General features: G+C 39.3%; 2 protein-coding genes across 4 annotated transcripts in view; both read left to right on the forward strand.

The window, feature by feature from the left end:
* Positions 1-12,187, forward strand: part of JAK2 (Janus kinase 2) — a 96,014-nt gene extending 83,827 nt beyond the window's left edge. For all 3 annotated transcript variants that reach the window (XM_040541270.1, XM_040541269.1, XM_040541271.1), the window contains exons 22-25: positions 3,043-3,215; positions 4,177-4,294; positions 6,129-6,242; positions 8,081-12,187. In XM_040541270.1, the coding sequence (XP_040397204.1) occupies positions 3,043-3,215; positions 4,177-4,294; positions 6,129-6,242; positions 8,081-8,188 (513 nt within the window). In that variant the 3' untranslated portion in view covers positions 8,189-12,187. The remainder of the gene's footprint in view (positions 1-3,042; positions 3,216-4,176; positions 4,295-6,128; positions 6,243-8,080) is intronic.
* The window catches only part of LOC121061857 (programmed cell death 1 ligand 1-like), a 287,916-nt gene that overhangs the window by 198,867 nt on the left and 64,228 nt on the right, over positions 1-24,821 (forward strand). The window lies entirely within an intron of this gene.

Here is a 24,821-nt window from a genome sequence, read left to right on the forward strand (position 1 = left end):
ATATCTGCACTGTTCATTCCCAGAGGAAGCTGTGAAAGCTTGTATTTTGCAAGCCTTCAGGCTTTTAATAAAGTGCCACAGTGGCAACAGTTTTTGGGACCCTGGCCTCTGAGACAGATGTATCTGACAGGGGGATTGAAAAGTAGATTTTGGCTTTTGCAGGCAGTGCAAGTATGGCAGGAAACTTTGGAAAAGGAATTAAGGCCAAGAAGGTATAAAGAAAAACATTGTGTGTGTGTGTACATACATGTATGTATGCATATATAAATACATATGTAAGAGAAACATTAAAGTACTACAGGTCTGCAGGATGGTGCTGAAAAATCAGAAATGAGATGGAGTGACTTTTTTCTAAGTAGCAGATACCAGGAGGAAGGGAGCTAGAATATGCATTCTGCAGATACTTAAGTGTGAGAACTTCCTGCTTTTGTGTGACAAAGCATGGGCACACACGGCACAAGAAAGTGGGAAGTTCACATGCAGTTTTTACTCTTAAAGAAGTATCTGCAGCTAACATCTAAGGGAGGCAAAGCCCAAGGGTTAAAATGGATGTACTTTGCTTTGACCTCTTTTCACTGTTCTACCTGTAAAGCAGAGGTTATATCGATTGCTCTAATATTTCTGCAGTATTCTGTTGCTTCAAATTCTTCACTCAGAGGCTGGTGAGGCACTAGAGCAGGTAGTCCAGAGAGGTTGTGGATGCCGAATCCCTGGAGGTGTTCAAGACCAGGTTGAATGTGGCCCTGAGCAACCCGATCTAGTGGGTGGTGTCCCTGCCCATGGCAGGGGGGTTGGACTAGGTGATCTTTAAGGTCCCTTCCAACCCATGCCATTCTATGATTCTGTGATTCAAAACATCTTAATTTTTTCCTCATAGGATCTAATGCAAAATTTTACTGTTGATAGAATCTAGAGGGCTAGTGGTTCTATGCTTAATTTGGAATACTGAATTAAAAAATAAGGATCTTCAAAGCTGGTTGTTGAACTGTGACAAAAGTACTCAAGTTATGATTTATGACAATATATTAAAAATGTAGTGAGTGCCTAATATTACAAAAATGGAATCTGAATACTTTTTCTTCTTTTAGCTTAACACCTTTTCCCATTTCCTTTAGATATTTGTTTCTTTTGCAATGTTTGGTACTATCAGAATCTCAAATCTATTTTTCCTGCTGTGAATTTGTTACATTTTTTTGTTGTATAAAAATCTTTCTCCTCCTTCTTTGTTGCTCTTGCCTCAAATATGTGAGAGAGAAATGAAGGCATGGCCCATACCTGAGGGTTGAGTTGAGTGTGGTTGCTTATTTTTGGTTCCTTACTACTAATCTGTGAGAATTGTCCTGACTTACAGATGACATTTTTTGTACACATCTCATACTGTGAAAAGCAGTGTTTTCAGAGGTGGCATTTGCTAGTAGTGACATTTCTGTAGATGTAAATCAGTACAGCTATCATTGGGTGTGGCTTGTGTCAGTAGTGCTGTTTGTCTGGTGGCAAGCAATAGGGTTCTACAGTCAAATTTTCAAAGAATCTTGGCAACAGAACAGCAAATATATATATATATATATATATATATATATATTATTTTTTTTTTCCCTCAGTACATCTGATTTTGGGGATTTTTTTTTGCTCTGTTGGCCCCACTTGTTTTTTTTAATGTTTCCTGATAGGGGAAGAAGATAAGAATAAATTTATTTTTCCATCTCATAAGGCTTAAAGTACTTCATGTGTCTTTTCTGAAGAGCCCCACAGCTAGCTCTTAAACAATAAAGATGGAAGCGTTTGAAACAGTGTAATTAAACTCAACTCCTGTAATGCCACAGGATTATGACTTCCACTCAAGATTTGCATGATTTCAAGTAACCATCTCTGTGAGCCTGGAAAATGCCTGTTGTAACAGGAAACTTATTAGTATCAGATAAATTTTAGGACTGTTTTCAGGACAGTATTTAATAGTAATAAAAAGGTATAGCATTTCCGTTGACTGAGTGTATATGAAACCCAGGAGTCTGGCTTTGAAAAAAAGCTAGATTTGGTATTTTTCAGGATGACAGCAGATAGGTGATTAATGGGGAACAGGGCAGTTTTGAACCCTGTTTTGGAATGAGATGTTCTAAATAAACAGCAATGCCATCTAGCGGTACTAGGCTAGGTACTAGGTACAAGAATCTGAGAAAAGTTAAGACTTTTGATTCATGATTTTTCTGAGGTTTTTCACTTAAAAAACAAAAAGGGAGATAAATCTTTTGGAGAGAATAAATCTCTAATATTGATGTCCAAAACACTTGAGTTTAGCAATACTACAGCATCATTTATTGCTTTTTGGTTGTTGGAGTGACGTGTCGTCTTGTAAAATTGACAGCCTGCTTGGTGTTTTATTTCACATGTGAGAGTCAGGCATCTTTTAACACTGTGCACTGTCCACCATTTATTGCTGTGTAAGCAAGATTTTCTTTTTTGTAATGCTCTAATACTTTAGCCTGGTTGTCACTTCACTCACTGGCTTCTTCTATACTTTATTGATAGCAAAAATAAGAATGTGTATTGGTAAGAAGGGAACAGCAACAGCAGTAAAAGAAGACGTGGCTTCAGGCAACTGCAAATATAGCCAGAGAACAGGTGTCAGATCCAAGGAATCATAAAGTTTGATAAAGCAATCAGGATGTGGAAAATGAAGAAAGAAGATTAATAGAAATGGGTAATGAAATAGGAAAGGCTTTTCATATGCCCCGTATTATGTAGCTTAGCCCAAATTTTGTTTCCTTTTACCTATTACTGGCAAATTGCATTTGGACATGGAAAGGAGCTATAACAGCTATCTAGCTATGTAATCATAAACTAATGGCTCTGAGAGGTGCTCTATGTAGCTGCCATCAGTTAAGTAACAACCCTGCATTTGGAAGAGTAACTCACTAGAGAGGACAAATATACAGCAGTTTTTGGTTTTAACTTTGTCCTTAATTCATCCCTTTAGTGGAAGTGCAGTCACTTAATGCTAAAAGTAACTTTCTTTTCTATTGTGTCTGTGAACTTTATGCTTAGGGTATGGAGTATCTGGGTACAAAAAGATACGTTCACCGGGATTTAGCAACAAGAAATATCTTAGTGGAGAATGAGAACAGAGTTAAAATTGGAGACTTTGGATTGACTAAAGTCTTGCCACAAGACAAGGAGTACTACAAAGTGAAAGAACCTGGTGAAAGCCCTATATTTTGGTAAGTTTCCTTTTGATATATGAAATAACAGCACATTTTCAGCTTCGTATTTTCAGCAAATAGTTTTGCATATTGTAGACTTACGAAGCGCAAACTCCAAGTCAGTTGTGAAAGCACTGCGAAGGTCACACTCATGATATATGACTTTACAGTGTATAAATGTATGAATTCTCAACATATTTTCATGAAAAAAAAATACTCAAACAGTTATTTAAAAGATGCCTTAGGAGCTGACTCTTATCTAACAAGGGGAAGCTTCTGGACTCTTCTCACAGAGGCCACCCTTGCAACCCCCCTGCTACTAAAACCTTGCCATGTAAATCCTATACAACTACATTCAGAATACAGAACATATACTTCTGTTCTGTGTATTCATAATGAAGACACAGGAGTACCTTAAAAAATATTCTCACAGATAATTGTGATAAAACCATCTTGTCTTGACAATGAAAGAAAATGCAATGTCATATCTGTGATTTTTGTCTATATAGCTGCTGTAGGCACTGTCAAAATGTAATATTTAAAGGATGAATAAAATAATATAAAATGGCATCACAGTCGATGTTTTTGAGAGTTCAGAAGTACCTGGGACACAATTCAAAGCTTATTGAAAGTGATGGAAGGGTGCTTACTGGCTAGAATTGTCTTTCTTTCCAGTCCTTTTCACATTAAAATCTTGTTCAACAAACAAAAAAACAGCCTTGGATATAGTAATCACTAGCTGTGTTAGTTTAAGCTGGTTTGTGTTTTTCAGTACCATTTAGTTACTATTAACAGTATAGTTACTAATGAAAGTAATGGAAGGAAACGAGAATATGCTAATGCCTGTGTACAAAGGGTACATACTTGTGAAAAATCCTGGTCTTAGTAAAGGAAATATCTTCAAAACTAAAAAGCCACAAGTCACACAGAACAGTGTATATATATATATGTATATATTTTTTTTAACTATGTGTTGCAGGTATGCTCCAGAATCTCTGACAGAGAGCAAATTTTCTGTGGCCTCAGATGTATGGAGTTTTGGTGTAGTCTTATATGAACTCTTCACTTATATTGAAAAGAGCAAAAGCCCACCAGCTGTAAGTACATAGTGAACGGTTCTCAGAGGTTTTTGTTTATTTAATTTTTCAGAAAGATATAGATGAAAGGTATAGATTTTTGCTGTACTTAAATAGCTCGAGAGTTACTGATTCTTTTCAGATGACACCTTCATGACTGAGACCACAGCCAATCAGAAGCAGCAGCATGCTGAGAAACGTTACTGTTGAGGCATAAGAAGCAAAAGAGATCTGGAAAATCACCTGATAGTGTGTGCAAATTTTATCCACACTGTAACTCCCAACTGTTTGGGAAAGATTTTAAAGTCTCTTAAGTATAGATTCATCTTTCTTATCCTTCATGGAGAGTGATCCCAGATGCAACCATTTCTTTGCAACATGACAAGTATTTTTAATGAAAGGCTTTTTGAAGGCTAAGCCAAACAATTACTTAAACATTAAGTTGTTTTAAATGTAGTTACTCTTAAAGTTATTTTGTTATGTTACTCAAACCCAAGCTAATAGTATATTGAATGTCAGGAAAGAAAGGGAATAATTTTTGCAGACTCTTTACTGATACTTTTAAAGACAATTTTATACTAAACAGAAAAATATTACTTCTGCACTGCAGAACAGTTCTGCAGTTGGAAATGAGATTCACAATGTTACTTATACCTAGCATTGCTCTGCAGTCATTACAGAGGAGAGTTGAGTATTATATATGTAGTGGAGCTGTCCTCACTGTTGGCTGGTGTCTCAGTCATGGCAAATATAGTTTTGAGAGCTCAACAATGATTGTAGATAAAAATGTACTTGGAAGACCTCTGCATTGACCTCAGCAGACCTGTCAGTAATTTGATACAATTACTAAACTATCAAGGAAGAGCTCTCAAAGCAAGGACAGCTCTCCCTGGGTAGGAACAAACATTGCAGACATCTGGAGTTCTTCAAAGGGACTATGAGATGGAAAGTAATGGAGTAAGTCATGGGCTCAGGTGGAATATACTTTGAATAAATCAGCTTTTTGGGTTAGGTTGCTCTGTTATGCATCAACAAAAAATCATTTGTACCAAATAGCCAAAGCAGTCTTTCATCATCTTTATAATTATTCATTGTGTTATTGACATTGTCTGTTTGCATGTTCTACCAACAGTTATTTCACATTTTCATATCAAGCATCATTAAAGAAATATATGTAGCATTGGATGAGTAACAGTTCCATTACATTATGCTTAGAAATTTATTTTCAGAATAATTAGAGATTATATAATATATGTATTATATATACTTACTCATTTTCTTTTGATCTCTGACATTCTGAGAAATATTTTTATCTACTTTCAGGATTATGTTCATTTTGGCTAGCAAGATTTACCTAAACCATTTTGGCTGGCTTTAATTATGCCATTCTTTCTGGCCTGTAGTTACTGATTAATCCAGTTCGTCCTTTTTTTTTTAGTACATCAGTAAGTTATTGCCTGTTTTCTGTTTGTTAAGGATTTTTAAGGCATCAAGATTTTGTTTTAATGTTTCAGGAAGCTCTTTAAAATTAGCAGTAAGATTTATCCTTTTAAAAGTAGGTAATCATCAATTGATGATCAATATTTTAAAGAAGATTTTAATTTATTGCTTTAAATCATGTATCATTTATTGCTTTAAATCATGTATCATGTAAATCCTATTTTCTTCCACACAAAAAAGTGGTGATTATTAATATTTGTCTGGACTTAATTATAATTTTATCATTGCTATATACTATGCTATTTATAGAATTTCTAAGGTTTTTCTTATAAAGAGTTTTGCCTTGGTAGTGATTTTTCAGCATCTTTTTTTTTCCCTTCAAATATTATTTACAATAGTTGGCCTTCTGTTTCAGGAATTCATGCGCATGATTGGCAATGATAAACAAGGGCAGATGATTGTATTTCATTTGATAGAGCTTTTGAAGAATAATGGACGACTGCCAAGACCAGATGGATGCCCTGATGAGGTGAAGTATTATTATAGTAATACATTACTATAGTCTGAAAGGTGCTCAGTGAGGGTGAGTACATGGTAAATGCGAACCTTGTGTTTCCTTCTGCACGGATTACTGAAATATTTATACAGCCTGAATGGTTGTGCTGTTATTTTATCAGTTACATGATGAGTATAATCACATTTCTTTTATGATTCTTTAGATTGTATTCCCTCAGGAGCCTAGTATATAGTCCTTCTAAATATACGAAATAGGATTATTGTGGCTGACTGCTATAGTGAAGCACTCAGGCTTCTACCGCAAAAATGTAAATTTATTAAAGCAATGAAGCTAGCATATGGAATTTGTTCCATAGAAGTCCCATATAAACATTCTTGTGCAAAATTGTGAACAGTGGATTTTTTGACATGTTTAAAGTTTAGCAAAAAAAAAAAAAGCTTCTTCAGATTTAATTAATCACATTTAATTCCAAGATTTAAAAAAACCTTTATCTTGATTATTTTCTTTCTCTTGCTCTTTCCTCCTCAAGCACAGGAAAACAACCTATGTTAACCTATGTTTATCATGTATATTATTCATTGTCAAGCTTTCTCAGCCAGGAGCTACCTGAAGTCTGTAGGCACAATGAAGTATATGAATCAGATTTTATATGGTCAGGGCCTTTAGATTTGTACGCAAGTTTTTCATAGATATTGAATTTTATATGCCTGTAAAGTCATCTTCAGCACACACATTAATTCAGTGTTCTTTTATTTTGCTAATACTCCAGTTGTTTTTAAAAAATACTTACTATTTCTAGGTCTTTTAATTCTCTGTTCTTTAGAGGAGGGGGCACTTCAGCTTGAGTCAAACTAGTAGGGCTGGGTAAGTGAATCAGTAAGGAAAGAATGTTTTATTTGTGTAACTTCTAGCTGAGACCAAATCCTGCATCCCTTTAAGATCAGACTCACTTGGCAGTAAGTCCTGAAATAATTCATTCAAACCTAGAGACAGGAGAGAGATCAGGGTCAAGTGATCTAGAAGAAAAAGAATGGTTCAAGTAGGGCAGAGAAGCCATTGGGAAGGAACTATTACACAGAAAATTAAAGGAGAAGTCTCTGAAGTAACCTTTCTTCTATTATATGTATGAGCACAACAATTGTTGAATCACAATTATTGAGTTGTTTAGCTTTTCACAGATAACCTGAATGTTGTATTTATATGATAATACAGAATGTGTTTTATTGAAACTCTAGATATCAGACACTGGAATCTTTGCAATACTTCAGGTATCAAAGCAAGATGGAAATGCCTCTATTCTGTCAGAAACTGCTCTTCCCATTTTGATCCTAAGAGGGTAGTCATAACAGATCTTAAATCTTCTGGATGTCTGTAGCATACAAGCTGCTTTAGTTTCAGGTCAATGCAGGAGTTCCATATTTGCTGAAAACGAAAGAACTGAAAACTACATTTGTCTTGCGAGCCTTGCAGGGAGTTCCTCAGCAATACTTGAGAAAGTGTTGGAAGTATGAGAAGTTGGTAATGATCTGGGTTAAATTAGTGAGAAGAGTATAGATAAAGAGGCTGGCATAGAAATCCTGTTCTGTGATCAGGTATCAATTGCATGTGTAGGAAAAGAGTGTGGCCAAATGCTTATTGTAATAGAAATATCTTCAAAAAGTTCACTCAAATCCATTTTTACCAGAAGTAGGTTCAGTTTGTTCTGTCTTTCTGATTAGCTATCAAGGATAATGAAGAATTTAATATAAGAATGTGGAGAAATGTATGTTAAAGTTCTTGGACCGGTTCAGAGTAACTATTAACTGTAGTGTCTGTTTGCCTAATACTGATTTGCTTTGTTTCCCCTCCAGATTTATGCTATCATGAAAGAATGCTGGAACAACAACGTTACCCAGCGCCCCACCTTTAGGGATCTTGCTCAACGAGTGGATCATATAAGGGACAACATGGGTGGATAAGAAAACTGTCCCTCCTTAAGAGGATGCATTGTGATGCAGAACAAAATGTACTTGGTCTGCTGTGTATAATTGACATATGTGCACTTGTGCATCTATCTTTCCTGGGAGTAAAATCTGTGTGGCAAATATCCTATCTGAATCTGCAAACTGAGGAATCCTGCTGGTTTTCTTTATCAGGATATATTTGTTACTATGAGAACAATAGGGAGAGAAATTATTTTTCTAAACAAAATAATCTAATATATGGTCAGTCTACAACACCATTATTTGCCTTACTTGGCAGTGCAAAAAAGAGGTGACTGAACATATGGTGTGAGTAAGAAATGAAGAGACAGTGTATTTCCTTGTTGAAACGGAGATGCACAGAAAAGACTCCTAGTCTTCTCACTACGAGTCTGTAGTGACTTGGCACCCTGTTTTGTGTGTTGCACAAGGGCTTGTGTTTGTTAATACACTTTTATAACTTTCATTGTTGATGCAGAAATGGCTTCTCTGTATAATGAAATGGAAGTGGTTATGTAATGTGGCAACTTTTACTGTGCCTGTCTGAATCAGTTGTTGGTCAGCAATATATGCAAAGAGACAGAATAGGCTGTGTGATTTAAGTATTTTTAGGGGAAGGGAGCAAATTGTTTTTCATTTGGACAGCCAGAAAACTTATCCATGCGAAAATTTTAATTTAAAATGAAAAAGCAAATATTCTTTTTTCTTACTCTTCTTTTCCTGTCTTGATTAAATATTGGATACCCTTTACATATCTGAAGATGTAATATAGCAAGTAGAACTGAAGCCATTTTATACAAAACAGTGTCTTCAGTTTATTTCTGAGTATTAAAAAGCCAAACATATTGCTTTTAAATACTTCTTTTATTCCTCCATCTTTGTAATTTTCATGTAGTTCTCAGTGTATCTATAAATTGGAAACTTTAAAACAGAATTAAAAATACAGAAAATGCCCTTCTTTTCCCAGTTGCTCACTTTGATGTCATGATCATCATCTGATACATTCCTTCCAGTACCCTAAAAGAATGCTTATGTCCCAGTATCTGATATGGCCAGTCGCAAACACCTTAGGTCAATTTTCCAGTGAATTGACCCAAAGCTATCTCATTTTTCTTCTGTGGTGAAACCCAATGTAAGACCATTTGGAAGGAGGAAATATAAGTGCAGTTGTTCCACAATCAGCTAGGGGCAAGAACATGATCCCAGTTATTGATAACTGGAAGGAGTTCAAAGCTACTTGAACAGATAACTGTGTGTAATTCCACTTTTGAAATAAGTCTAACAAATTTATAGACAAGGCAACTGTTTGGTTTTTGCCTCCAAGCACGAAACTTGGGGAATAATTTCATATCTCAAAGCAGTAAAGGCTTCAGGTTTGTTTATTTTAAATTCAAATAATCTTTTTTTTTTTTTTTACTTAGATATTGTTGCAAAGTACAATGCTGGTTCTTCTTGGATGTTTGCTGAGGCTCAATCAAAGCTACACAACTTGGCAAACTCTTGAAATGCACATTTGTATTTAAAATGAAGTGTTCATTTCTGAAATTTGTGGCAGTGAATATGTGAAATAGAGGAGTTACTTCACTGTGAGGCCTCCTTAAGATTTATGATTTAAATACATCCATCTTATCAGAAGTTTAAGTACCTCAGTTAAAAAGAAAAAGTAAAAATTCCTTATTCAATTAACATTGTGCCAGTATTGCAAAGTTTTGTACCACTATGATGTTTCTCTCCCACAATCACTTGTTCCAAATTCTGATTGTATAATATGGGAGATTGCTAAGTAGCGAAGGGGCAACATCAACCCCTCTTTCTGCCCATTGCATTTAATAAAATTTTCTGTTGGTTTTCTTGCCACCAAACACTTGCATAGATAATTTTTAAACTAATTTCACAAGCAGTTTTCAAGCTGCAAATAATTTTAAAGTGCTTTGTTCAATTTAACATGTTTTCTCTATTTCTATACATTGCTTTCAAGATGATTTAAAAATTTCATGCAAGAAATGTCTTTGAATTTTTAGTCTCAGTTGTGTGTATGTGGTGTTTTTTTTGTTTTTTGTTTTTTTTTTGGTAGCAAGAGAAGAAGCTTTAAAGCATTGAAACAGCATTTTAGCTGGGATAACATATGCAGGAACTATGTAAAATTTGCAGTGTATGACACTGAGTAGCCAATTGGTTTCCAATATATAGTAGACTAAACATAATTTATGTAAAAATCTCAGGGAGGTTTGTGTAATGCAATGAAGAGATCTTCCAGTCTGCTCTTTTTTCAAGTGAATAAAAAGTCTTTTGCTTGTTCTACTACAGTATGACTGATTACATAGTCTATTTGATTGCTTAAATATAGTGTGGAACTCAAGGATAATTTTTAAGTGTTTTTGTGGATTTTTTTACTTAAATACTTTATAATTTTAGAGAAAGCCATATCTTTACACTGCAGTATAATTGTGTGCTGTTGGTCAGGAACATATTTAGTCCATTGTAACAAGTCTGTGCAAAGGGCTTGATCATTCAGGATGAGTATTCTCAGCTGGGTGAATAGGACCAAGTAGTGCTTAGGACTCAGGGGATGTGTGATCACCTGCAGTGTCAATGTTTAGGTCCTGGTGCAGACAGAATCATGGTTTTTCTCAAAAAGCTGTTGAAGATGTAAATGCAGTGATTTGCTGAATTTGCTAATGCCAAATGTAACCTTTAAAAAAAAAAAACAAAAAACCTGCAATTCAGAAGCTCTGAGATCTACAGTAGAGTTGTATAATGCCATATTTTTGTATAGTCTTTGTATTAATGGAATCAGTTTTTGTTTTAGAATCTTTCTTCAGTTGGCATTGCATTTGTCACACTTTAGTGTAATCAATATGCTACTCAAAATGCTGTGATTTGTTGTAGGAAAAGTGCTGTTTTATGCATACATGACTGCTGCTATGATGTAGAATTAAAATCCTAACTACTGCTTTGCACTTATATTTGAAGTGAAAGAATTTTTCAGTAAGTGCACAATGTATCTTAAAAAATCTCTGCAAACAAGTATTGTCTAATATTGGTTTGTTGCCTATCGGTATAAATATGCTAAGCTTCAAAATCTATTTTAAACATATTCCACAACCTTGCAACAGTCATGTAATAAGCCAGATGAGGAATGGATTTTCAAGAAAAGAAACCCAAATTTTGTCAAGTCATGGTATTGATTAAAAGCTTCCATAGTTGAGATAATTATTATTATACATACAGACAAATAACTGTAAAAAAATGTAAAATTATTTTTAGAAATCAAGTTTTTGATTTTTACATTTGGTTGAGATATGGCCAACTGTCTTGATATGTGTGAGAAAAGATGTTGCTGCATAAGGTATGAAGAAATGTAACTCTTGTGTAAAGAAAGCAAGCTTTTCAGGAATGTATGATCGGGAGGATAGACCTGGAGGACAGACTTCTGAGACTAAGAATGGAAGTTTGGAAGAACAAGAAGACTGTTAGAAAAGGCTGATGTTACACAACAAAGAAGCTTTCTGAAATAAGAAATGCACGATGATTTATGAAAAACTGATAACGTCTACTGAAAATGCCATATCACGACAAATATTTGCTGATGTATTTCTTAGCTGTGTATTGTCTGCCTTAAATGTAAAATACTCACAGAGACCTAACTTGTTGGAAAAAATGCAAGGGTTGCTATACCAAAAGAAACTGCATAAAGTTATGCGACGCCAGACAGCAATTTTGAAAGATGTTTGACTAAGAAGGGTTTTTTTCTGAATTTTGCTTTCTGAATAAGAGGTTTACAATACTTTATATTAAAGTAGAAAAAGTCCCTTTGGGGGAAGGGAGAAGAAAACACGTGCTACTTGTAGTTGGACTGCAAACATTTGAGCACATGGCTTATTGAAGAGAAAGTGAAGGGGATATTTTCTAGCAAACTGTGTATTAATAACTGAAAACTGTGCATTTCTTTTGAGTATGGTTAGTACAAATAAAATAACTAAATACAATGAAAGGCATATGCCTGCCAAGATTTTCATTTATATAATACTTAAAATTATTTTCTGGTGTTTAAAGTTGCTATTGAAGAGAACTGCTCTGTTTAAAGGGGTATAATACAACACACACAACTTTGTGACTTTCCCAGAATTAGCCATATATAGTGTTTGTAGTGTTTATCTTTTTGTAAGGAATCTTTATGTACCAAAGAAAAAGCTGACTATTGGGTGCTCCCTAAAAACAAGACTGATCTTAAGCTGGTTATTTTGGGATGAAGAAACACTTCCCTTTACCTTCAGTACTTAGTGAGAGGCAAGTCTGTAAGCCAAGAAGAACTAACAGACTGACTGGTACCAGAGTATGGTTCTTCAGAATTTCTAACACCGGTAAACTATTATGCAAATATGCAAATCAAGAGGTTGTTTCATTAATTTATTGTGTTTATCATAGGATTTTCCTGTAATTTTGAATTGCTGAGATACATGAAAATTATCACCAGTTAATCTTGGAAAGAGTTGATGCAGATTTTTTTTTAATTACATTTTGAGAAGTGCATGGACAAAACACAAAATACACACATAAATACACAGAATCTGCAGATAAATACACAAATATATGCTTAAGCTAGTATACTGTGGTGGAAGTAAAACATTGTTCAGTTACCACTTCCAACTCACAGCATCTTAATGAAGTTTTGAAGGTTATTGTAGGCAGCGTTCCTCCTGACAACTACTAAAGATCATTGAGGATCTTTAATTGTTATAGGAAACAAATTGAAAAACAAATGAAGAAAATACTGAGTTCTCATGTGATTATTATATATTGCATGGTAGTAAGTGTGGCACAATATAGCCTTCAGTTCCTCTTCATGCTCTTGAAATAGTGTGATATTCTGCCTGTACTTTGCGATAAATATAATGATTTGGGGCTTACTTGGCAAGGTTTGGGTAACTGGGGTGGGGGGTTGGGGAGGTGCTGCAGAGATGGCCTCTGTGAACAGAGCCCAGCAGCTGCCCCATGTCACATCAGAGCCAGCTCCTGATGGCTCCTGATGGCTCCAAAAGGGACCTGCAGCTGGCCAGAGCCAAGACAGGGAGCAGTGCTGGGTGGGCCTCTGGGAGAGCAGATTGAAGGAAGGGTGGCAGGAAAGCACGAGACCTGCACACAACCCTTGCAGACCCCAGGTCGGTGCTGAAGGAGGGCAGGAGGTGCTCCAGGCATGCAGCAGCAGTTCCCCTGCAGCCTGTGGAGAGGCCCCTGGTGGAGCAGGCTGTCCCCCTGCAGCCCATGGGTCCCACATGGAGCAGATCTCCACGCTGCAGCCTATGGAGGAGCCCCCTGCGGGTCTGGGGGAACTGCTGCCCATGGGGGACCCGTGTTGGACCAGTGTGCTGCAGTGGTACAGACCCATGTTGGGGCAGTTCTTGAAGAGCTGCTGCCTGTGGGCAGCCCCCGCAGGCTCAGTTCGGGAAGGATGGCATCCCGTGGGGGGGACCCCACATGGAGCAGGGGCAGAGAGTGACCGTGAAGGAGCGGCGGAGACGAAGCGTCAGGGACCGACCGCAGTCCTCATTCCCTCTTCCTATGCACCACTTGGCGGGAGGACATAGAAGAGGATGGGTGGAGGTGAAGGTGTTTTTAGTTTGCTTTTAGTTTCTCACTGTTCTAGGTTGTTAGTAATAGGCAGTAAATTGTATTAATCTCCCTATGCTGAGTCTGTTTTGCGGGTGACAGCAGTTGATGATATCTCAACCCATGAGTTTTTTTCATATTTTCTCCCCCTTTTCTTTTGAGGAGGAGGAGTGAGAAATGGTGTGATGGTGGTGCTGAGCTGCCCATTGGCATGAAACCACCACATAAGGTAGGAGGAAGTACAGAAACATTAAATTTTAAGGTATTAACTGAGAAATGCTCATAAAAGTAGAACAAGATGAAGTTGAAAATGCTTGAAGTTTTAGGTGACTAATTGTTTTGAGCAATATGGAAGCATCAGGAATAGAAGGGATTCCAGAACTTGTAGGTAGATAATACTATATAGCACAGCAAGTACTGAATTCTGATAAAGTTTATAGAACTGTGGTTTTGTTTGTTTGCTTTATCTGTGTTTGGTTGCATTTGCTGTATGGTGCCATGCCATAAAACTTCAACTCAGTGAGCAATATCTATTAAAAATAAAAATAAGAATGCATCTGTAAAAACACCTCTATATCACTTATGTTTCCTGCTAGTAATTTTCCCTCTAGTGTTACAAAGATGTGAAACTTCTAGTGAATTTATAAAAATACATTCACATTCATGTAAGTTGACTGAAAAAAAAAGGAGTGAAATAGTCATTTCTGCAACAACATGAGATCACTACTGAACATCTGTGTAGTACTGGAGCCATTATTTTAGGATCCATTTTTGGTCTTTTTATTCTGCATAAGTTTTACTGAAGACATGTAAAGCCCCTCCTCCTCCCTCCCCCCCCCTCTTTTTTTTGTTAAATGCCCTGCTGCCTCTCCTCTGAATTGTGCTATTTCTGTAGTGAGATACTTGGAATTCTTCAGCCAATGTATCTTTCTTCCCTTTGTCAAGGTTATTCTGAGACTACAAAAAAAAAAAAAAAGTGGGATTTCTGTTCTTGTTACTTCCTGTACAACTGCAGGGATTATCTGCTTTCATGAGGGCATACAATGTTTCTGATGGCACTCCACTTTTGTGAAGTATGTGATATGCTACAGTATTAACTTTAGAAAACTGGAATTTGATGGCAAATAGCAGCCTAGAAGGTAACAATTACCGTATTAAAGCCAAAGAAAATTGGACTAAGAAGTAAAACTTGGAAAAATCCTGGTGTATAATAATCCTATGGATACAATTCACAAAGCCAGATGCTGCTGTTGCAAACAGGTAAAAAAGCAAGAGGACCTGAAGAATTAAATCTGAAAAATGCTGCAATAAGTGGTAAGAGCAGAGACATGAGTCACTCATAAACCAAGTCATGTTTAATTCTTCCTTTCTAGAGGACAGTATCTAGCTGAAAAACTGTTGTGTCACTTAAACCCCTTCAAAGAAGTGTTTGAGCTATGGTTTGAAGTACTGCTGACACAGAGACTTTACAGGACTTAAGAAACACAAAGTGGAGCAAAGGAGGACTGGGCACTTCAGTGCTTGCTGGCATTGTCTCATCACGCAAGAGCCGCTGGAGCAGCCAGAGGGGCAGGGATCCCCCGCTGCATGGGATTCACTTCTGGCATGGTGCTCTGTGCTGGGCACTTCAAGGGGGTTTTGGAGAACTTTGCATTCCTAGCAGTTGTGATTCACAGTTTGTTGCCACCAGGGCAATGCACACACACATCCCTAGGGATGAGCTCCAGGTTGGGGACCCCTGAATCTCCAAGCAGCCGTGTGACAGCCAGGTGTTTGCAGGGATGTTGTGCAGAGGAAGTCCGTCAGGCTTCTGTGAGCCCTCAGGAGTGTGTCCTTCTGTACCATGGCCCTGGTGCCTATTGGAGCAGGGGGAATAGGTCACATTTTTTGTAATGCTATCATTAAATAGATAAATGAACAAATAATACTAATTGAGCTAAATGGCAATTGCCAGGGGAACCACAGCAAAAGTTATAGAAAGCACATCTGAGCTTCTAACCCAAGAATGCAGATTACTGGAGAGTGAACAAAATGAACAAGAGTTCAGGAGCAGGAGCTTGTATTTAGAATGTGAATGCACAGGTTAATAAATGGGCAGCTGGAAGTGGTCTTCTCTTTTTCTTTGCTTCTGTATTCTTGATCTCTTGATTTGTAATAGTGTTTTTTTCTTAGCAGAATGGCATCCAATATTGAAAGGTCTGTGCAAGACAAAACAAATTTCAAATCTGTGGGGAAGATCAAGATAAATAATACTTGTATGTCAGCAAGGCATGAGCCTTCATTTCTTGGGCTTAAGAAAGGTTTTATTACTTTTTTGTGAACTGTACAACTCTAAGGCTAATAACACTATGTGAAGTTGATATGGTAATACCATGACATTCTTACAAGACATTTGGGACATCCCATGATGCAAGTGTCTAGACAAATATGCAGTTACGGGAACAAAATGATGTGGAAAAAAAGAAGCTGCCCTAAAGGAGCTTTAGCCTTCTGTACTGGAACTGTTGGGCCCCTGGGGACCTGGGGCTACAGACTACCTAGATGAGGACAGCAAAAATAAAAGTCATACTCAAGTTCAAGTGTGTGATCAGGATATATTTTAGGCACATACAACCAATTTTAGCTTGGTGGTATATGTTTGAATGCTGCATGGTAGGAGAGAATTAACGCTGTATTTCATTCTCTCTGTAAGATGTCTTATTACTGATTTCCTAAATAATAATAATAATAATAATAAAATAGTCCTACAAATGTAATATCTATTAGTGATTTTGTTTTGCCACTATAACCATCTACTTTTTTAGTAAACTTAGACAAGCTATTTTAACTTTAATCTTCATATCTCTATAACAAATTTTACAGACTAAAATGTCATTAAGAAAATAAATATTAGTAAATCAGTTGTTTAAATTAGTCAATTAAGTATAGCTGAGTATATAGCCTAAGCATATTGCAATTCATGTAAAATTGCAGTAACTTCCCCTCAACGTGAACTCTAGGTAGCAACTACCATTTTGTGTGTTAATGAACTCATCTGATTTCAACAACGGAACAACTAAAGTTAGACAATTACATCAAGAGGAGTAGAGAAGAGCAGCTATTAAACGTGGATGGTAAATGTGTTGCCTGAGCCACAGCAGACTGAGCTCTAGTCAAATCTCTGGTCTTTGCTGGCTATGTCATTAGAAGCTCTCAGTTCACTAATAGAAGTGGCTCTTCCTCAGAAATGCTGATCTAAAAAGGTAAATTAAACAATTAAAAAGGTAAATCAAACTTAATACCGAGTCTGTGTACAGCAGCTTCCATATCTGAAGCACATGACTTATCAAAAAAAAACAAAAAAACAACAAAAAAAAAACACAGAGGATTTCACCTACAACTGAATAGAGCTCTCAAAAGACCTCAAATAAAATTTAAGGCTGAGTCTAAGCTTGGCTTCAGCCTTCGGTAGAAGAGTATCTGCCATAAGGACATGAATTCACAGAATCACAGAATCACAGAATCGTCTAGGTTGGAAGAGACCTCCAAGATCATCTGCTCCAACCTCTGACCTAACACTAACAAGACCTCCACTAAACCATATCACTAAGGACTACATCTAAACGTCTTTTAAAGACCTCCAGGGATGGCGACTCAACCACTTCCCTGGGCAGTCCATTCCAATGCCTAACAACCCTTTCAGTAAAGAAGTTCTTCCTAATATCCAACCTAAACCTCCCCTGGCGCAACTTCAGCCCATTCCCCCTCGTCCAGATCCTCCTGCAGAGCCTTCCTACCTCGAGCAGATCGACACACACACCTAACTTGGTGTCATCTGCAAACTTACTGAGGGTGAGCTCAATCCCCTCATCCAGGTCATCGATAAAGATATTAAAGAGGACTGACCCCAGCACTGAGCCCTGGGGGACTCCACTAGTAACTGGCCTCCAACTGGATTTGACTCCATTCACCACAACTCTTTGGGCCAGGCCATCCAGCCAGTTTTTAACCCAACGAAGCGTACGCCAGTCCAAGCCACGAGCAGCCAGTTTCTTGAGGAGAATGTTGTGGGAAACAATGTCAAAAGCCTTACTGAAGTCAAGGTAGATCACATCCACAGCCTTCCCCTCATCCACCAGGCGCGTTCACTTTGTCATAGAAGGAGATCAGGTTCGTCAAGCAGGACCTGCCCTTCATAAACCCATGCTGACTGGGCCTGACTGCCTGGTTGCCCTTCAAGTGCCACGTGACGACATTCAAGATAATCTGCTCCATGAGCTTCCCTGGCACTGAGGTCAAACTAACAGGCCTATAGTTCCCCGGGTCTACCCTCCGGCCCTTCTTGTAGATGGGTGTCACATTTGCTAGCCGCCAGTCGACTGGGACCTCTCCTGATAGCCAGGACTACCGATAAATGATGGAAAGCGGCTTGGCCAGCTCCTCCGCCAGTTCTCTCAGTATCCTCGGGTAGATCCCATCCGGCCCCATCGACCTGCGTACATCCAAGTGCTGTAGCAGGTCGCCAACCATTTCCTCATGGATAGTGAGGGCCACATCCTCCCCATCCCCTTCCACCAGCTCAGGGTACTGGGTATCCAGAAAACAACTGGTCTTGCCGCTAAAGACTGAGGCAAAGAAGGCATTGAGTACCTCAGCCTTTTCCTCATCTTTTGTAACTAAGTTTCCCCCCGCATCCAGTAAAGGATGGAGATTCTCCTTAGTCCTCCTTTTTGTGTTGATGTATTTGTAAAAATGTTTTTTGTTATCTTTAACGGCAGTAGCCAGATTGAGCTCCAGATGCCCTTTGGCCTTTCTAATTTTATCCCTGCACAGCCTCGCAACAGCCTTATAGTCCTCTTGAGTAGCCCGCCCTCTTTTCCAAAGATTATAAACCCTCCTTTTTCTCCTAAGCTTGAGCCACAACTCTCTGTTCAGCCAGGCCGGTCTAGTTCCGCGCCGGCTCATCTTTGGGCACGTGGGAACAGACCACTCCTGAGCCATTAAGATTTCCTTCTTGAAGAGTGTCCAGCCTTCCTGGACTCCTCTGCCCTTCAGAACCTCCTCCCAAGGGACTCTGCCGACCAGTATCCTGAACAGCTCAAAGTCAGCCCTCCAGAAGTCCAAGACAGCGGTTTTACTGGTCCCCTTCCTGACTTCGCTGAGAATAGAGAACTCTACCATTTCGTGGTCACTCTGCCCAAGACAGCTCTCGACCAGCACATCTCCCACCAGTCCGTCACTGTTTGTGAACAGAAGGTCTAGCGGGGCACCTCCCCTGGTAGGCTCTCTAACCAGCTGCGTCAGGAAGCTATCTTCCACGCTCTCCAGAAACCTCCTAGACTGCTTTCTCTGGGCTGTGTTGTGCTTCCAGGATATGTCTGGGAAGTTGAAGTCCCCCACAAGAACAAGCGCTGACGATTTTGCGGCTTCTGCCAGCTGCCTGTAGAACTCCTCATCTCTCTCCTCATCCTGGTTCGGCGGTCTATAACAGACCCCGACCAGGATGCTTGCCTTGTTGGCCTTCGCGCTGATCCTAACCCAAAGAGCCTCAACCTTATCAGTCCCAGCCTCAAGTTCCACAACATCAAAACACTCTCTAATATAGACAGCCACACCACAACCCCTTCTGTGCTGCCTGTCCCTTCTGAAGAGCCTATAGCCAGGCATTGCAGCACTCCAGTCATGAGAGTGGTCCCACCACGTTTCCGTGATGGCAACCAAGTCATAGCCTGCCTGCTGCACGATGGCTTTCAGCTCCTCTTGTTTGTTACCCATGCTGCGTGCATTAGTGTAGATGCACTTCAGCTGGGCCATTGCCTTCTCCCCCGGCCTTGCCATTGTTCCCCCTGGTATTCCTCCATTCCCCCCCTGGAATTCCTCCATTAGTGAAAGATACGGCTATTTAACAGGATGTTTTCAGAGCAACTTAAAAAAAAAAAAAAAAAAAAAAAGAACCAAACAGGTTGGAATCCCATTGCAAACTGAATCCTTAAACAGGGTGAGATGGGAAAAAATTTGGATAATTTCAGGAAGCCAGGGAGAGTTCCCAAGATGGGAGAACACCAAATTCATTAAATGGGAGGACTAAGTGAATTTTAAATGAACTAACATAGGCAGCACTTAAATTTTAAGGTGTATTTCAGACTAATGGATGGGGAGATTGAATGAGAGTATCACAATCAAGTCCTTTTGTCATACCACAAGCCACTTATGAAGAATGTATCATGAACTAATTATTTTCTAGTATTTATAAAGAAGTTGGCGTTAAAGAGACGAAGTCTTTTTTTTCCTTGATTTTTTTGTTTGTTTTTGTTTTCTTTTTAATTGTTTCTTTGCAGACCTACTTCTCTTACTATAGTGAAGTTATTCCTTGACAGGTACTTTTCCAGCATGCTGCAGAAACATTTCATCAGTGAGGATCCCATAACCTCTACAGGTAATCTGTTCCAGTGATTACTTTTCCTAACTCTTCAAAAGCCTTTCCTGGTTCTAAAACACCTTTCTATAGTCTACACACATCACTCTTTGACCTACACTGCTTATGTAAATTTTCTTTCTTTCATTTTTACTGTTGTCTTTACATATCTGAAAACTTCTGTGTGTTCTTGCTTCAGTCTTCTTTTCTCTGTATAAAACAACAGCCATTTCCACATTCTTTCTTCATTATAGCCACATTTCCTACGTCTTTGATACTTCTTGTTACTCTTTGACAGATTGTCTCCTTGCCAGTTGGAGGTGTCCAAAACTGGGCACAGTACTGCAGGCCTTACTTGTTCACAATAGAAGAATTATTTCACATATCTTAAAGATAAAATTCTCATTTATATGTCCCTCTATGACATTTGCCTGTTTTTTGCAACAATACGATACCATTATCTCATTCTGTGATCATCCATAACCCAAGATTCTTCTCTACAGACAGAAGTTGCTTGTATTTATGTTTTCAATTATTTCTAAATGTAGGGAATAGTTTCCCTAATTTTTGAAAACCAGTCTCAACTCTTTATCTTCTAAAACAATTCCAGTCCCTTCCTTCTAAATGCCATCTGTGAATTCTTCTGTAGCATTTCTCTAGTTCTTTCTGCATATTTATTGTCTCCCTTCATGCAGTCAATTAACGAAAATGTCAAATAGTACCAGACCTAGAAGGAGATCTTCTTTGTCAGCAGTCTCTCTTCCTTGTCAGTACACCTTTGATAAATGGCTGGAATACAATACTATGAGACTCTGACAGTGTTTTTCTTCTTAAAGGTTTAGTTCAGTTTTTGTTACCCTGGATTACTTGCAAAGATTGTCGAATTAGTCTGTGTAAAAATTTTTGCTGCCAACGTATGAGACAACTTACCTAACCACAAGATTTGGAAGATTATTTTTTTTCCCACAAATCCATGATGGTGGTTGTTCATCACCTTCTTTGTACAAGCATATTGTTTGTTTGACTGTTTGCTATGTTTCTGCTTGCCCCTTGAATTGCAGTCAGACTGATTGTTCTGTAATTCTTTGTCTAATTTTGAAACAGACCTTATATTTGAATTCCCACTTTGAATTCCCACAGATATGTATCAGTGAATTTAAGGCTTCAGCCTGGGGGATTGTGATGGGTTGACCTTGGCTGGTCACCAGAAACCCACCCAGCTGCTCTCTCACTCCCCATCCTCAGCAAGATGTAGGGAGAAAGTAAAATGCAAAACTCATTAATTGAGATAAGAATGGAGAACTCACTTGCCATGGACCACTGTGAAGAGCCTTGTCCCTTGATGATCTCTCTACAGTTAGGGAGTGTCTGTGTTGTAGTTTTTTGCCTCCTCCAATGAAGTATACAGATCACCACACAATTCTTCTAAAGTAAATTAATTATTTTTCCTGTACTTAGTTTGTAAACATTAGTAAACTTAAATGTCTTACACTGTCCTATGCTATTTTACAGCTATAACAACTCACTCACTGGTCTCTAAGTATTTTCTGCTCCTCTCTGTTCTAACATTGTACCCCTGCTGGCCATGGAAGCTACATACAAATAGTCCAGTTACATGTACTATGAATTTTCCAAATGGTTATTAGTATGTTTGCTTTTTATCGTGTCAGTTTAGGGTGGCTTAGCCCATAATCTATATCTATTGGTTCCCTTGTTGCTCATATGGACAGTATGGACATTTCTATGCTGACTTTTCTTGATTTTTGCTGACTTGGGTTGACTTTCTCAGATAACATCCTAGCATCCATTTCTCACCAATGCCATGGTTCCTACCTGTCAGTCTGAATCAGACCACCAAGGATCTGAGACATCTTGGTCTTTGATGACTCAGCTAATTGGTGTAGCATGCACATTATACCCCGGGCAGGGAGTAGCAAATGGCTGCAGGCTGCTTGCTAATGATTTTTTAGGTTCCAATATGTCCTTTCTGTGTGGCCTGATATCCTATGCAAGCTCAAGCCCACCTCACTGACAAATTTTGAGGTGGATGGCATTGCCTTAGTAAAGTTTTGGAGATGCTCAGAGCTACAATAAGAAAACTCTCGTATATGCTTCAACGTGCATTGACGAACATAGAATTACAGATGGTATGCCAGAGAGTTGGAGGGGGACAGCAAGGAAATGGAAGGTATGCTTCCATATGTCAGTGTGGGAAAGATTCCCAGGAACTGCAGGGTAGTCTACAAATCCTTGAAAAGAGAAAGTACGGACCTTGAAGGGTGACTTGCTAATGAATGAAAAGTCCTTTGCAAGATGAGTGTGTCTCTTTGAAGATACCTCCACACCTCTCAAAGGCAGTGTAGATGAGTAGCTGAGGTGATACACAGGAAGGTGTAACTACCTACTCTACAGTGCAGGGCAGGAAGTCATATAAGTTTCCAAAAGCAAAGCAGAGAACACTTAGCTGACATCAGGTGGATGAATGTGCAGATGTTAAACCTGAGTTAAAAGTGAAACAAAATTAGACTTACATCCAGGAAAGAAGAACCGATTTGCTTCTTCCAGCTGTCCAGCAGAAGAATGAGCTTCTCCTATGTCATATTAAATTTCTGAGCCTTCTAATTTAGACAACACATGGAGAGTCCTCTCTCTAAGGCAACACGCAATCAGAGTGGAAAAGACCCAAGAGACTAATGCTAAGAGACATAAGACGAATGTGTGTAATGCTTTCTAGGAAAGCCAGGTCAGGAAGGCAAGGTGTTGGAGTTGCCCTTTTTGTGAGAGAACAACTGGAATGTATGGAGCTCTGCCTGGAGGTGAATGACAAATGGATCAAGAGCTTATGGGTAGAGACTAAAGGACAGACTAATAGGAGTGACACTGTTTGTGGTTGCCACAGGCCACCTGATCAGGAGGAAGAAGTACATGAGGCCTTTTACAAGGCCTGAATGACTTCTTTGCTTTAGTCTTCACTGCCAAGACTAGCTTTTGGGAATCCCTGACACTGGAGACCAGGGAGACCTTCTGGAGAAAGGAAGACTTTCCCTTGGTTGAGAAGGATCGGGTTAGAAGTCATTTAGGTAAAATTGACATCCACAAGTCCATGGGCCCTAATGGGATTGCACCCACAAGAGGTGAGGGTCCTGGTGGGCATCATTGCTAGGCCACTCTTAATTATATTTATAAAGATCATGGAGAATGGGAGAGGTTGCTGAGGACTGGAAGAAAGCAGATGTCTCACCACTCTTCAAAAGGGCAAGAAGAACGCAGGGAACTACAGGCCAGTCAGCTTCACCTCCATCCCTGGAAAGGTGATGGAACAGTTTATCCTGCAGGCCACCTCTAAGCATATGGAAGACAAGAAGGTGGTCAGGAGTAGTCACATGGATTCACCAAAGGGAAATCATGCTTAACTAAGCAGATTGCCTTCTATGATGGGAACAATCATCTGGATAGATTAGGGGAGAACAGTGGATGTTGTCTACCTGGACTTCAGCAAGACTTTTGACACTGTCTCCCGTGATATCCTCATAGGCAAGCTCAAGATGTGTGGGCTGCGTAAGTGGACAGTGAGGTGGATTGAGAACTGGCTGAATGCCAGGTCCCAGAGGGTTGTGATCAGGGACACAGAGCCCGGTTGGAGGCCTGTAGCTGTCTGTGTCCCCCAGGGGTCCGCACTGGAGCTAGTATTGTTTAAATTAATTCATCTATGACTTGGATGAAAGGGCAGAGTGCCTCCTCAGCAAGTTAGCTGATGATACAAAACTGGGAGGCGTAGCTGACACCCCAAAGTGCTGTGCTGCCATTCAGAAGGAAGGATCTCAACAGGCTGGAGAGCTGGGCAGAGAGGAACCTCTTGAAATTCAACAAAGGCAAGTGCAAGGTCCTTCACCTGGGGAAGAATGACTCCATTCGCCAGTACAGGCTAGGGGCTGACCTGATGAAATGTAGCTCTCTGGAGAAGGACCTGGGCATCCTGGTGAACAACAAGGTAACCATGAGCCAGCAATGTGCCCTTGTGGCCAAAATGGCCAATGCTGTCCCGGGGTGCATTAGGAAGAGTGTTGCCAGCAGGTCGAGGGAGGTGAACTTGTCCTTCTATTCACCTCTGGTGTGGCCACACCAGGAGTGCTGTGTGTCTGATTTGGGGTTCCCCAGTACAAGAGGGTCACAAAGCTACTGGAGAGTGCAGCAGAAGACCCTGAGGGAATTGGAGCTCCAAGGGACTGGAGTGTCTCTTGGATGAGGAAAGGTTGAAGGAGCTGGGCCTGTACATCCTGGAGAAGAGAACACTCATGGGGATCTTATCAATGTATATAAGTATGTGAACGGAGGCTGTCAAGAGGATGGAGCCAGGCTCTTCTTAGTGGTCCCCTGTGATAGGACAAGAGGCAATGGGCGCAAACTGAAACACAGGAGGCTCTGTCTGAACATGAGGAAAAACGTCTTTACTGTGAGGGTGACTGAGCACAGGAACAGGTTGCCCAGAGAGGCTGTGGAGTCCCCTGCTCTGGAGATATTCAAAAGCCATCTGGACACAATCCCAGATAATGTGCTGCAGGGAACCCTGCTTGAGCAGGGAAGTTGGACTAGATGATCTCCAGAGGTCCCTTGTAAACTTCAACC

This window comes from Cygnus olor, chromosome Z (assembly GCF_009769625.2).
Source record: "Cygnus olor isolate bCygOlo1 chromosome Z, bCygOlo1.pri.v2, whole genome shotgun sequence".
NCBI classification, from domain to species: Eukaryota; Metazoa; Chordata; class Aves; order Anseriformes; family Anatidae; genus Cygnus; species Cygnus olor.